The following is a 14,004-nucleotide window of genomic DNA, read 5'->3' on the forward strand; positions in this document are numbered from 1 at the left end:
GAATATTAGAGCTCTTATTGAAGTCTTGTCAATGTGGAACAAATACTTACTGTGTAGACTATTGAGTACAATTGTACTCGTACGTAAGCACCATATATGCCAGGTATAGCGATATAGAAGTAGGCTATTAATTTTAATATTGTACACTGTACAGACTGTGGTCGTACACCACTGCATTGTATCCTTGAGGCAGCACTGACAGTTGCGAAAAATGCCTACTACTGTGAGAATTGTACACAAGTCATAATATATAGATATTTCAGTCTCTCTAATCTTTATGTTGCGGACCTGTGTTTCTGACGGTACAGTGCATTAGGACATAGTTTTACGATTAGACGATTATGGCAATATTTTACGATTTTACAGGAAAAAGGTTCATGAAGTCCAACCATAAGCAGTTTCTCTGTGATATACCCTCCTGTAACCTTTACCATATATAGATATACTTAATACTCGTTAGTATGCAGTTGACACACTTTTAACTGCATCGGATAGATTTAATACAGTGCTATGCGGGACTGAGATAGAGACTGAGTACGTATTTTGCATAAGAATTTCGTTAGCTGGACAAGACGCCTGCTTGGCAGCAACAATAAAAATATGTCGAAGGAATATTTCATCGGTGTTGATGTGGGATCGGCAAGCGTCCGAGCCGGATTATATTCACTGCAGGAAACACGATTTATAAAAACAGCTACCGAGCCTATCTCTATACATCGGCAAACTTTTGTCTGCCATCAAAATCGAACCTGCGAAACAATTTCCCAAAGTTCTGGACAGATCTGGAATGCTGTATGCCGATGTGTGCGCTCTGTGACATCGAAAGTGGACGCGCATTTAGTTAAGGGAATCGGATTTGACGCCACATGCAGTCTCGTGGTTGTTGACTCCAATGCAGGAAAACCAATCTCTGTCATCCCTACCGATGTTTCAGCCACTGGTTTCGCTGGAAATCTGGAACCGAATTCAGAACGGAACGTACGGCAGCGCATAAACAAATTCATAATTAAAAATTTATTATTACTTCAGCATCAGATAGTTGCACGTACTCGTACGTTTTGTAATATTAACTATTTTACGAAGTAAAGAACGCATTAGTTACCTGTGGCTGTTATTAAAATAGATACGAGTTGCAGGTCTTTAACTGCATTAGTAACTATAGAAAATATTTGTACGTTGTCTAAATTCTGAATTAGTCTAATTCAATCAGATACTGTATTTGTTCCTAGCCGCAAAGTTCTTACAGTTGTATTTATTCTGTTTTACAGTTATCTCAAACCAGGGAACACGCTTTTGACATTATAATGTGGCAGGATCACCGAGCAAAGTAGGCCCGAATCACTTGCTGGTTCTTTTCTCGTGTATATGCCAATATGTACTGTACTTGAATTATTCATTTTCTACGCGGTTTTTTGACGGGATCAGCAGTAATTAAATTTTCGCATGATACATGCGGTAGTATAGGTAAATGCAAACTAATCATAAATACGGTGCTTTACATATTGCAAGCAATAATAATAATGCTTTAAGCCACGAAAATCACGCTCTTTTTCATATAGTGTTCAATTACTTTATGAAAACGACATAACCTTCTGTAAATATTTTTTATCTAAATTACTGACAGATTATGAGCCATTAACGTACACTGTTTTGCCGAAGAGTAAAGCAAATAACTACTTGGGTAATCTGTAATCTACTTGGGTGTACAAGCTGCTACTACGGTATACAGCAGAAATTAAGTAAACATACCGGCTATCCATATATCTCCATAAGAACTGTGCGTATAATTAATAATACTCGTAATATACAGATAGCTATATACGAGTACATACCTATGGTCCTATGCAGATCGGAAACGGATTTCATCAATGAAGCGTTGCAGGACCACATAGCTCTTAAATTTGTCGGTGGGAAAGTCTCTGTGGAAATGGAACTGCCAAAAATTTTGTGGATCAAGAAATACCTACCAAATGTTTACCAGAGCGCCGAAAAATTCATGGACCTGTGTGATTTCTTGACATGGAAAGCCACGAACAGTGACTACCGCAGTGTTTGTTCCGTGGTCTGTAAATGGCTGTATCAAATTAACCCGGAGCAACCCACTCAGCAACAGTGGGATCCATCGATATTTACGCAGATTGGCCTTGAAGATCTGTGTCAGAATAATTTTGAAAAAATTGGGATAAATGTAAGGAATCCGGGGGAAAGGGTCGGCAATGGCCTCAGCAAGCGTGCGGCCAATGAAATGAACTTGCCTGAAAACACACCGGTGGCAGTGGGTATAATCGATGCGCACGCTGGCGCTTTGGCATTGTCCTTTTGCTCATCTCCGACTTATACTGGCTCTGAAAACCACACTCCGTTGTCGAGACTTTCTTTGATTTGTGGAACTTCAACCTGTTTCATGATCAGCAGTGATCGGCCATTGTTTGTACCCGGTGTCTGGGGACCGTACTATTCGGCGATTATTCCGCAAAGTTGGTCTACAGAAGGAGGGCAGGTATAAAACTCTGCATGCATTTGCGTTCCGGCACCGCAAAAGTTTATAACTGGCTTTCTTCTTTGTACAGATATACTCGTATAGATATATATATTACTCGTATAATGCACTCCCGCTCCCACATTTTTACTTTTTTCACTGCTGACTTGTAAGCTATACTGCTACAAATTGAAGGTTGTTCTACAGTCAGTAATTCAAATCGATAAGTGTTACTAGTAATAATTATTATGTTAATTTTATGGATATACATACGAGTATATAATGCGTACGTAGCAGCAGTAGCTGAAAGAAAATCTTTGTTTTATAACAATCAGTTTTCCAGATCGCATTATGTATAATTGTATGTGCTACCCTAGTTAATTTTCACAAGCATCGGCGAAAACCACTAACGAATCTTTATTAAGGAATAGCTATCGCGTCTATGAGCCAAAAATGCCGGTAACTCTAAATGGCTGTTGAGCGCTAATCCAGTTTTCTTTTAGAGTTCGGCTGGGCAGTTTCTAGACCACATCATACAAACCCATCCGTACTATCTGGTGAATTTGGAGAAAATGGGAATGAATGATTGCTATTCTTTGTTGAATCAGCGTGTTAAAGAAATTGCTAAGAAGGACCATATGGAAGACTTTGGACATTTGTCCGACCAGCTGCACATTTTCCCGGACTTTCACGGCAATCGATCTCCCTTGTCAGCTCCTTCTATCAGGGGATTGATCACCGGCCTGACACTAGACGGGAGCTCCGAGCATTCGTTAATTAGGTTATACATTGCTGCACTCCAGAGTCTGGCGTACGAAAGCAAATGGATCATCGAGGTCATGGGGGAGCATGGCGTGCGCGTTACCAGCATAGCGGTATGTGGTGGTCTATCCCTCAATCCTTTATTTGTCAGAACCCTCACTGATATTGTCGGCAAACCGGTCATGCTGCCCGAAATTCAAGAGAGCGTCACACTGGGTGCGGCTATCTTAGCGGCGACGGCTTCCGGAACTTTTAAATCGGTCCAGACCGCAGCCGCCGCTATGGCAGGAAAGGGATCTCTGGTTGAGCCGAACCCGCTTGTTAAAGCTTATCACGAGAAACGATATAAGATATTTCGTAAATTAGCCAAATTGCAATTTCAACTGATGAATGAGGGTTTACCCGACTCGGCTGACTTCTGAGTACCAATCTACAGCCCACAACTGCCACTCAAATTCTGAATGTTGCAAATTTCAGTACAGTAACCAATAAACTGATAAAAAGTAAATTAATGTTCTTCTGTACATAAAGCTTTCACCGGTGGACAGTTGACTCATGACTGTAGTCTGTAGTTACTAGGTAGTCAGTATTAATCGCAAAAATATATCACAAAGTACATGATTTGGTGATATTTAAAATTTTTAATATTGCCCAGTGACTTAATATGCTCGTACTAATATTACCCAGTGACTTAATATTTAACCCACCAGTGGAACGTTAAATCTAACACTTAATAATTGTACTTTGTGCAAGTACAAAATTAATAAAGGAATGGTTATTCTAGTAATCCTGCTGTTGCGATATGTACGATCAGCATTAGATCAGACCGTCCTGGGCACTCCTGTCGTTCTCAGAGGTACCTTACTTGCTATAAAGTTAAATAATAACGATGCAACGATGGCAAATAGATGCGTGGACGGTGGACCAGCACTGGTCCAGCAGCGTGGTGCGTAGATCACTGTACTCAGTGCTCTGGCGGAAGTTAAGGGAATGTTTATTTACTGTCTCACAAATGTCAGTGGACTGAATCAGTTGTCCAGGCCCTTTTCAAGACCTCTAACGAGTCTAATCACCCAAATGACACAGACGCATATTTGAAAAGGTTTAAACATAAAAAATGCACTGAAGACAGACACAGCATACGAAATACTTACGACAGTTCCATTGGTTACGTCAGATCAACCGCTACAAACCGCAAGGCCTCAGTGGGCGAAAGACGAAGAACAAAACAATATCAAAGGACGTTCAACATTTGCAAACATGCAAAGTTAGCAACAATCCCGATGGCAACATTGCCGCTGCTCCCGTTTGGAACTGCTGAGCTGGAGGCGGTACATCACAGAACCAATTGGCGTCAATTTGGAATTCCCATACCCAAATCGGTTTGTGTACCAATGTGCCTAATTTCGACGCGCTCTTGCTCCGTAAGCTGCAGAAACAGAAGCAGATAACAGCCTACGCAAATATAATTAAATTCCTACAATTATTTACACAACACGAATGTCATAAAATCGTGAGTACTGACGATGCTGTCGATTACGCAGTGTGCTGTAGAGTAGACATTATTGTCATAAATCACCTCTTCCACTAAGTCCTCCAGAAGCTTGGCTTTTTCTGCTAAGTCTTGGAAGGCTTCATTCTCCCGCTTATACGATTCCAGGATATTGTACAGCTAACACCACAATGAAAAATAAAAAGATATCAAATGCGACTTAGTACAACACTTCAACCTAATATTTCATACGAGATTATTGGCTTAATATTTCAACTCTTTGCATTCATGGATGCACACCATCTCGATTCTCCACGCACCTGCTTATTCTCTTTCAGAGCTTCTTCCAAAGCCATTCGACGTGTTTCCGCCAGATCCTTCCACTCTTGTGCCGCCTTCTCTGCTACTGTTCAACAACAAAAATTACGTGCATAAGCTAACCGCCTTAGTTGCAGAAAATGATATAAGACTAACTCTGCAACGCTGAGACATTTTCCTTGTCGGGAGATGGAGCCACCTTGGTGGATTTGGGAGGGTGCTGCCGCGCCGACTTATCGCGATTCTTGAGCCCAGAATGGCTCATCTCCTGTGAGATTTTCCCTTTCAGTTGGTGGTTGGGCGATGGATTGTCTTCAAATATGGTGAAGGGAATCCTCGCGGTCGTAGCATCGGAAATGCGAGATCGACTTTGGCCTGTCGGAGGCAATTTCTTAACGGTGCTTTTCTCCTTGGACGAACCCAGGCGTTTTTCCGTGCTAACTACGGAGTTCCCCTGCTAACAGTTTCATTTAACAGCCGATCGGATAACCCGTGTTCTTAACACTATATTTTCCATTTCTGTTTACCTTACTGCTCTTTCGCAGTGGTCCGTTGTCATTCATCGGTTTACAGAGCTCTGGAGTTTTGTTAATTTGGTTAATCATTGTTTGATGTACTGGAATGGACTGAAGAGGCCGACGAACCATCTACAGATACAATACAATTTACAACATATCATATCTTTCACGAAACTAGTAAAAGTTTCAGCGCTTGGAGGAATGGTTTAGAATGACAGCAGGCCAGACAGTATGAACAGATCTGGCCCCTGGTCGTCGTAGCACCCGTAGGAATGCATGATAGCTATTAGATACAGTACTCACCATTTTCAACAAAGTATGACAGCAAGCTGCAAGCTAGAACAACCTCGATATCTCAACAAAATTACAACAAACAGCAGCATAAACCAACAAACAAGAAAGAGCTCGTTTAATCCTTCACTCCAGATTCAACCATCCAACACTGCGAAATGTATCCACCGAACGTTGGTTTGTCTTTTGTGAAACAATTTTGGTAAGTATTCTCAGCACTATTCTGGAAGAAAGTTCAAGAAACCGTGCGCGTTAATAATGAAGCTGCCGCGCGGTCTGCAGTACCGACTGCGCGCTTACAGCTGCCGCTCGTGTGTGGTTAACTTGCAATAGCAATTTTAACATCAATAATATGTATTACCGTATATTATCATATCATTCATATGTATGTTTTTAATTTTCGCCGACAGCATTAAAAACATTTATCGCCCGCAGCAGTGCAGCACGCCCTGAGTTTTCGCATCCGCTCCATTGTTATAAGAAAACAAAGCAAATGTATTTTTTAAAAATTATAAAAGATTAGGAGGGCAGCATACTTATATCAGGACCTACTGTATACAGTAGGTCCTGCTTATATTGTAATGTGTTACAGTACTTGTACGATGCTAACGATAAGTCTCTGCTATGAATCCAGTGGGATACCAATCATACCATCATACCGTACATAATACATATAGCCTACTCTGAATTTTGAATAAATCTGGGATCACTATCCATCATACTGTGTTAACGATATTAAAGACGGATAAGTCCATGCGGCTTTTATTAATCAAGTTACAAACGACAGAGGTTTCATACAATTTCAACGAGATTCCATTTTTTGCCTTACCGGTTAGGAAGTGACGCGGTAGTACTGATATCCTGAGTACTTGTGTTGTCAGGTTTATTTTGAAAAATTTAAATAAGTGTCTAGTTATAGAAAATTATTCGCCCCCTAAATGTACTGTACAAATGGGTATTGGAGAAACTGCAGACAAACAAACGAACAAGGAGTCACCGTCTCCCTGCTAAGCATGACGGACATGTCACAGGCACTGGGCATTTTTATTTGAATTCTTTGGATAATTGAAAACTGCTCCAGCAGCAGACTTAATTAGAGTACGTTGGGTTGTAAGTCATATTTATCATGATATGTTTGTGGAGCTTCATTGTTTCAGCGTAGCTTGTTAGTATGATGTAAATACGAAGATATAAGTTGAAAATGCAGAAGTGTCACTTGTTGTATATGTAGCACAAGGCAATTTATTAGAATGATAATAGGTATTCTAAACATCATGTCATGTCATACATAAGTTATCTTTACGTGCGATGTTGCGGAAGTGTTTGTATATCTGCACTTATAAGGCAAGGAACATCATCATGAAAAGAAGGAATTATGCAAATATGATCCGCAAGTGATGTCTAGTTCTGTTAGCTTGCACGGTACGTCTCAGGTTACGCCCAGTTGCGCGATTCACGCGGGATATTCTTCCAATTGTGCAACGTTTGTCCGTCCGTGTAGCGGCATGCACGCAGCAGGGTAGGAATTAAAAATCAGGCGAAGAACGCATCTGTACGCGCTGGTATTATACACCAGCCCACAACAAAACATTTGCTCTCGACTGTTTATCGGAAGTTGTCAATTGCAGAATATTATTATCTTTTTTAACTACTCATGTATCAAGTGTTTCCCCGCATCCCAATCCGGTCGCTGCAGCCGCAGACAAAACCCGGAAAATACGGACGCTGACTGGCTAGCGTGCGCTTCCCGTTATTTGGCTCATCTTAACCCAGAATTTGAGAAAAAAGCTGTGTTTAATTGTCTGCTGACACGTTGAGCTATCCGTCATCAAAAGCTCGTTACAATCCGCCGCATGTATCTTTACGGTATCTGCATTCGTCCAATTTAAACAGATGGAGATACCGCCCCTGGCTGAATGGATACTGTTTATCATCCTAATCACATTTCCCATTAAACGATACTGATTGAGCCGACAATCTGTCATACAGTGAACTACTGTAACAATGTAAACTGTCGCTCGTTTGTCTCAATACAGCTTTTTTCTGACCACGTGATCGCGTCCGAAATGATTGGCCAAAAACTGGGACTGGAAACGCTGGGAATGTGATATTTTTCGATGATTTTATAAGTAGCAAAGTGCAAGTTATTTGTTTTTTCATCATGAGTGCTCTCACCAGTAATTGCTCCGCGTTCCTGGCAACGATCAAAAGGAATCCAAACACGACGTTCGATATCGACCGCTATCTCCAGTGCATCTTTGGACCGGCTACCACGAATTCTGCAATACCATCAACCATTGTGTATTGTCTTCTATTCCTTACCGGGATGACCGGAAATCTGGCTACCGCTATCACCATATTAAAAAATGCCCGAACCCATACACCCACTAATTATTACCTGTATACAGCTCGACGAAGAACTTCCTTTTTTAAGATTTCGGTGTACCATAACCACACTGCGTTTGTTTTGCAGACTTTCACTTGCCGCATCCGATATCTTTATTTTACTACTCGGTAATTAAAATCATTGTAAAGATAAGATCGCTTTGCAGATAAAAACTCACATAATGAAGGCACGATAAATTTAATTGATGCTATAGTCGGCGCTGACCTGAGCGGAACTCGCAAGATCATCTACTAAGAAATGACTGTTCTATAACATTTTTTGCTTAAAAGGCATTAATATGAAAAGTGATTTAAAAGTTTCTGAATTTTGCAGGAATACCTGACGAGATTCGCGGCTTTTGGAGCCAGTATCCTTTTCCTTTTGACATCTGGTTTTGCCGGTTTCGGAGTATGGTACGTTAAAATTATACTTGTTTAACTGGAGCATCTGATGTAATGATAAGTCAAAATATGTGAACAAAAATTTATTACTTATCTTGTTATGAGTCATAGCTTTAAAAACAAAAATTTTTAACTTCACCAACCTGCAAATATTAAATTATTCATTAATAGCAGTAAATGCAAAAACCGTTGTAAACAACTGCATATTAGCCAATATTGTGACCTTTATTGTTGCAGGCAAGCGAAGCATTTCTCTACATATCAATAATGACCATTTTAGCCTGTAAGAACAGCATTGTTGTTAACAATACTGTACGATTATAAACACCTTACAGGAAGATTAGTAATACCCTTACGAGTACTTTACAAATACATTCATGAATTCTTGCACATATTTCAAAATACAAGTATTTATGTATTCCTTTGGATAAATATTTCGGCAATTGCGATAATTATATTATGGTATTTAAAAGAGTCAAACGTTCCATATTGTTGCAGTCACGATCGAACGACATCTTGCGATAGTATACCCTTTACTATCTCGTATGTTTATGACCAGTAGAAAGAGCCGCATCTGGAAGATTGTGTTTTTTATATGGATTTTCGCCATTCTAAATGCTGTTCCGTATGGAGTATTTTCGGAAATAAATTATCTCCCTTATCCTGGCGATCCCAAACGTCTTATAAAAGGTAAAACTATCATTAATCGGACGATTTATTTAAAATACTTTCGGGATTTGTAGTAAAATGTAAACTACTGACGCTCTTGCAAAAGAAGCACTTTGCAGATTTAGAACACAAAAGTTATAGTCAAACGAAGCCCCATGCGACGCATCTCACATTAACGACTGCATTTTTACTTGCTTAGTCGAAAGACCATAAATGTACCGCGGTACTCTGAAAAAATAAGACAGAAAGCTTGGAGTCTTGAACGTAAATAATAAATTAGTTTAGATCAATGCTATCAAAAGCAATAAGTTTTCGTGATCGATATTCCGTCGGAGAAACAGCAGTATAGGTACACGCCGACTACCGTTCGTCGATCAGAATTTGGAATACGTTTGTCGCAAATTTAGCTCCGTAGAAAGGGCAGTAAAAGACAAATTTTTCTCCTGAGTTAATCTTGCTTTTTAGCAAAGTAATTCGATATTGCGTGCGCAAATTTTTGCGAACAGCAGATTGTGAGCTCCATGTCGAGGAAAAGCAGTCTGTTTAACGTTTTTGAAAACGAATTGCCCGACTGATGTTCGGCATCAGTTATTACGAGGGGACCGTGAATTTTGTCTCTGCATCCTAAAACTAAGAACATTGTAGGTCGTAAAACTATAGCAGACGCCGCAATTCTGCTGCTTGCAAATGCAGTCATAATTATGTGTATTTAGTTAGTCGATCGTTAAGCTTGGCACATATGTGGTTTAGTGTAAGAAGATGTGTGCCACATTAAAATCGCAATAACAGAGGTATTAAATAGCAAGGGATGTACGTATATATACGATAAGTAGAATATGTACTTCTCTATTATATTTGGAAGCATGGTTTGCGGATCCGGAAATCAGAATGTGTTCAAAAATACAAATGCTTGCAAAATTGTTTTTTTAGTAGAACTATATATACATAGTCACAGATCTGGACACTAACTGTACTTCATGATCAAGTTATATATTTTATTAATCCATTCCTGATTTTCCACAGTAATCAGCTGAACCGAACGAGACTATTGCGACAGTATCATTTTGAATCTCGCACTACTGTGTGTACTATCAGCGCTATTAGCGTGTTAATGGACGGATGTTTGTTGTTCTCGTTAATTTAAATTGCTGATTTGTAATCAGAATCCGCCTGGTGTGGAGTAGCCTGGGAGCACATAATAATAAGGAGGTTCTTGGAGTATTCCTTTGTGGCGTTTTTCATGCTGCCCTTTGTGGCGCTTGCTGCACTATACATACAGATCGGGATAACATTGTCCCAGCAAGCCGTATTAAAGACGCAAATTGCTCGAACACCCCCTCTGCACTCGCCGTCCGACCGGACTCCACTCCCTGCCGGCGATCCGCATCCCGCTCCTCCTCCCAACAATAACGTGGAGACCCGGAAAAACTACCGACATTTACGGTCCAGAATATCTGTCATCAAGATGCTTGGTAAGAATGATAGGCTCATTAATGATAGATGAGGGACACCGTGTGAAAAGCGATGACACTCGCAATTACATGTGCCCATGGGCAAAGAATTTGTCTGTTTCGCATCAGTTGAAAGATTTTTGTAAGCTAGGGACAGAAATAGATGGTAACTCTCAGTTGTTGTTATATTTTCTTCTGCTTCTTATATGTTTAGAATTTCCGGCGGGATTGCAGTAGGTTACATACGAAAATCTAACCTACACTTATTAGCCCCGCACAAATGTCAACTACAATACGATTTACAACTAGTAAGCAGCTGGTAACAACTGATCAATAATGTGCGTGCTAATGGTTACTTTTGCTATGCAAACTATTACGGTATTTATAGCTTGTGAGAAGTACATGTATTACATAAACATTTTAGGTTTGTACATTATCGCTGCCTATGTAACGGTGTTACGTACTGCAATAAATTAATCAAATTATGCAGAAAAATTAGTGTAAAAATACTAATTTTTTGTTCCAGTTTTGATTTTCAAAGAAAATATTTTAACTGCATGTACATTACAGTTGAATTTTTATTCAAGCAACCGGCATGCGCATGCTGTACCTTCATCGATGCTGCTGTCTCGAAATACGCGAATATAATACAGTAACTGTAGTTGTAATGATGTTATGCAGTCTTAAATTCCAGGAACGAGAGCATGTTTAGTGTTTACTTCCGGTTAGCTAAATTAGTTTAATCCGAAGCAGGTTAATCTCATTAACCAAATTTTGGCTTTGCAGTGGGAATTGTGGCATCGTTCTTCATTTGTTTCTCAGTATTTCATGGTATGTCAAAGCTTTTCCACGCTACGATAAATCTGTCAACCCACGTATTTATGAACGCGTTTTTTGTCCGGCCCAGCTCAGCGCCTGATGACGATGTATGTTGACTGGACAACCGCGTCGGATTTCCTGAAAAATTTGTATACAGATTTGCATAAGGTTTCCGGTACGACTTCCTTTGTATGGTATTTGCAGTAGCCTGTAATGGCATGGAGAGTGGCGGTATTCGGTCATCGATGCACGTGCTGCAGAATGGTGATGTAATGCATCATGCATGGCGGCTGTGACGACTTTAATTTAGATGTTTATTGTCAACTTCTTTTGGAACGACGAAAATGAGAAAACTAGTTTAATGTTGCAGGCACACTTTATTATTTGAACCCGACACTGAATCCGATTATGTATGCATTACATACAAAGAAATTCAGATATCGTAAGTGCCATCGCAATTCGATACGTTGGCTTACTGTATATATGGAATGCTTTGTATTAAAGTTATGTTCTGTAACGTTTTTAGTGTTGCGGAAGTGGCTGCTTCCTTGTGGATGGACAGCATCTGATTCCAGACGTCCGTCTACATTTTCGTACAGCCAAACCAGTAACATAAGCCTGCGCAGAAGAACTCTTACAACCACGCAGGGCGCTAGCAGTGACGAACTGGAAACCATGGTTCCCACGGCTAACAATGGTGGAACAGGACATCAGTCTGACAATGAGCAGCTGACTCCTTTTTGATGGGCTTCCTTGTTCATGCTATCACACGAAATTAAGTTCAGAGATGATTTTGTTGAGCTCATTTGGAAGGAGAGTAAACTAAGATTTTTATTTGAGATTTAGCTTATGGTGGGCGTTAAAGGTGTTGATGCGAGCTTTGCTTTACGCATTTGTTGTAATTTCTGGATTACCTTAGGAACGTTCTGTAGAACAATGTAGTGCTTTGTAAAATGCTTATTTCTATCTGTAATTCTGTACTGTAGGTGGAATAGCATAGCAACAGTTGAACTTAGAAGCTAGCATATGTACAATACATATAGCGTCGGTCTGGTACCAACGCAATAATTTTTGCTAGAATATGACAACCGGCATGTCATGATCAGTTGATCGAGCGGAAAGAAAATATAGGAAATACGGAAATCATTTGGTGATCAGGGTACCATAATGCCGTTCAGCGCAGAAAGTTTCTAAGTCGAACACAAAACGATGTGGAACGTTTATTTGAACACCGAAAAAACAACCAAAATCCTTGGGACTTACTTGATCTAGAATCAATGTACCGAGAACAAGTACAGCCGCATTTCCCGGCAAACCACAACCAAGTACTGCGTCAAAAAAGGGGTAGAGCGAGCCGTTTCCGTCATGTCTTCTGTCTACCTGCCAACGAAAAGTACCATCTTCTGAAAAGTTGTCATAAAACTTTCGAAGTCTCTACTGCAGCGGGTTATGAAACAAATTAATTTAATTACCGATTTCCTCGACGAATGTGTATTTCCGACGAATCACAGTGTTGGTGCTCGAACGCGGAATCACACATTCTCAAGACCAGAAATTGTTTTGTGCTTCCTTTTTTTCGTTAAATTATGATCAACTAGAACTGGACTTTTATCCAAACTGTCAAAAAAGCATTTACTTAAAATTTGAAAACAGAAATGGGTAAATTCTAGCGATCGGTTAATATGAATAACTTAAACTTCAAAAGTTCAAAAATCAAAGGTCAAAACTTCGAAAGGTCAAAAGGTGTTCAATTTGACGATACTTTAAGTTTAATAACAAACTGAATATTCACCAAGGTTTTGCAAGACTGCTGTGGTCGCAAATATAGACGGTTGACTTTGCTTCGGTCGAAAGTTAGCCGTACAGTGCTTTGACTGTGCCATGGTTGTGACTTGTGAATTCCCACTTTCAAATTCGAGTATCACAAAACATCAGGCGGATGAATATTCTGCTTTACCACACCGACCGGGGATGACGTGAAAATGTTTTTCGCAATACTGTACGTAAAGTACTTTCTTTGTATTCCTTCGGGGTTTCTGGACGATATGTGTTTTGTTATCTTCCTGCCATAAAACCTTCGCCAACTGCAGCAACTCATTTTAGAATACAAGTTTTTGAGAAAAAACGGATACACATTGTAATCTTTTTTTTGTTACCTGTTATTCGATTATGATGTTCCTGGTTATGCAGAATTTCGTTCTTAATTACATGCTCAAGATTCGTCGAAACAATGCTGTACAGCGCCAAAGAAATCAAATGAATGTACCGGCATGTATGAATAACTGTATCTGTATTTTTACTTTCTGCGACATAAGTATAAAGTGTTATATTTGTACAAAACTATAAAACAAAATGGCGGCGGTTGGTATAAAACTAGCGGTGGTTGTCAACCACATCAATGCACGAGCGCGAGTTCTA

At 39.8% G+C, this 14,004-nt stretch overlaps 3 protein-coding genes across 10 annotated transcripts; 2 read left to right on the forward strand and 1 right to left on the reverse strand.

Annotated features, from left to right (window-relative positions):
* Positions 1 to 147: 147 nt before the first annotated feature.
* LOC129586212 (uncharacterized) lies at positions 148 to 8,274 on the reverse strand. 7 transcript variants are annotated; one of them, XM_055479288.1, is made up of 10 exons: positions 8,259 to 8,274; positions 8,036 to 8,139; positions 5,579 to 5,698; positions 5,208 to 5,508; positions 5,054 to 5,139; positions 4,821 to 4,913; positions 4,396 to 4,670; positions 1,833 to 2,483; positions 750 to 954; positions 148 to 666 (listed from the first exon to the last, which is right to left on the reverse strand). In XM_055479288.1, exons 3-7 carry the CDS (start codon positions 5,696 to 5,698, stop codon positions 4,596 to 4,598), a joined length of 675 nt encoding a protein of 224 aa, XP_055335263.1. In that variant the 5' UTR covers positions 8,036 to 8,139; positions 8,259 to 8,274; the 3' UTR covers positions 148 to 666; positions 750 to 954; positions 1,833 to 2,483; positions 4,396 to 4,595. The 7 variants fall into 7 exon arrangements, with proteins under 7 accessions (XP_055335263.1, XP_055335258.1, XP_055335260.1 ...); XM_055479285.1 differs by lacking the exons at positions 8,036 to 8,139; positions 8,259 to 8,274 and adding an exon at positions 5,873 to 6,088 and having other exon boundaries at positions 153 to 666; positions 1,833 to 1,933; positions 2,003 to 2,483; XM_055479283.1 differs by lacking the exons at positions 8,036 to 8,139; positions 8,259 to 8,274 and adding an exon at positions 5,873 to 6,088 and having other exon boundaries at positions 152 to 666.
* On the forward strand, positions 220 to 3,923 carry LOC129586210 (FGGY carbohydrate kinase domain-containing protein-like). Its single transcript, XM_055479280.1, has 4 exons — positions 220 to 978; positions 1,269 to 1,327; positions 1,849 to 2,500; positions 2,983 to 3,923. The coding sequence occupies exons 1-4, from the start codon at positions 601 to 603 to the stop codon at positions 3,661 to 3,663; spliced, it is 1,770 nt and encodes a 589-aa protein (XP_055335255.1). The 5' UTR covers positions 220 to 600; the 3' UTR covers positions 3,664 to 3,923.
* LOC129586211 (pyrokinin-1 receptor-like) lies at positions 7,424 to 12,686 on the forward strand. Of its 2 annotated transcripts, none has more exons than XM_055479281.1 (10): positions 7,424 to 8,260; positions 8,334 to 8,374; positions 8,580 to 8,659; positions 8,885 to 8,930; positions 9,146 to 9,337; positions 10,480 to 10,788; positions 11,554 to 11,598; positions 11,675 to 11,761; positions 11,957 to 12,028; positions 12,113 to 12,686. In XM_055479281.1, the coding sequence occupies exons 1-10, from the start codon at positions 8,022 to 8,024 to the stop codon at positions 12,328 to 12,330; spliced, it is 1,329 nt and encodes a 442-aa protein (XP_055335256.1). In that variant the 5' UTR covers positions 7,424 to 8,021; the 3' UTR covers positions 12,331 to 12,686. The 2 variants fall into 2 exon arrangements, with proteins under 2 accessions (XP_055335256.1, XP_055335257.1); XM_055479282.1 differs by having other exon boundaries at positions 8,087 to 8,260; positions 8,564 to 8,659.
* Positions 12,687 to 14,004: the final 1,318 nt, after the last annotated feature.

This window comes from Paramacrobiotus metropolitanus, unplaced genomic scaffold (assembly GCF_019649055.1).
Source record: "Paramacrobiotus metropolitanus isolate TYO unplaced genomic scaffold, Prichtersi_v1.0 Parri_scaffold0000020, whole genome shotgun sequence".
Classification (NCBI taxonomy): Eukaryota; Metazoa; Tardigrada; class Eutardigrada; order Parachela; family Macrobiotidae; genus Paramacrobiotus; species Paramacrobiotus metropolitanus.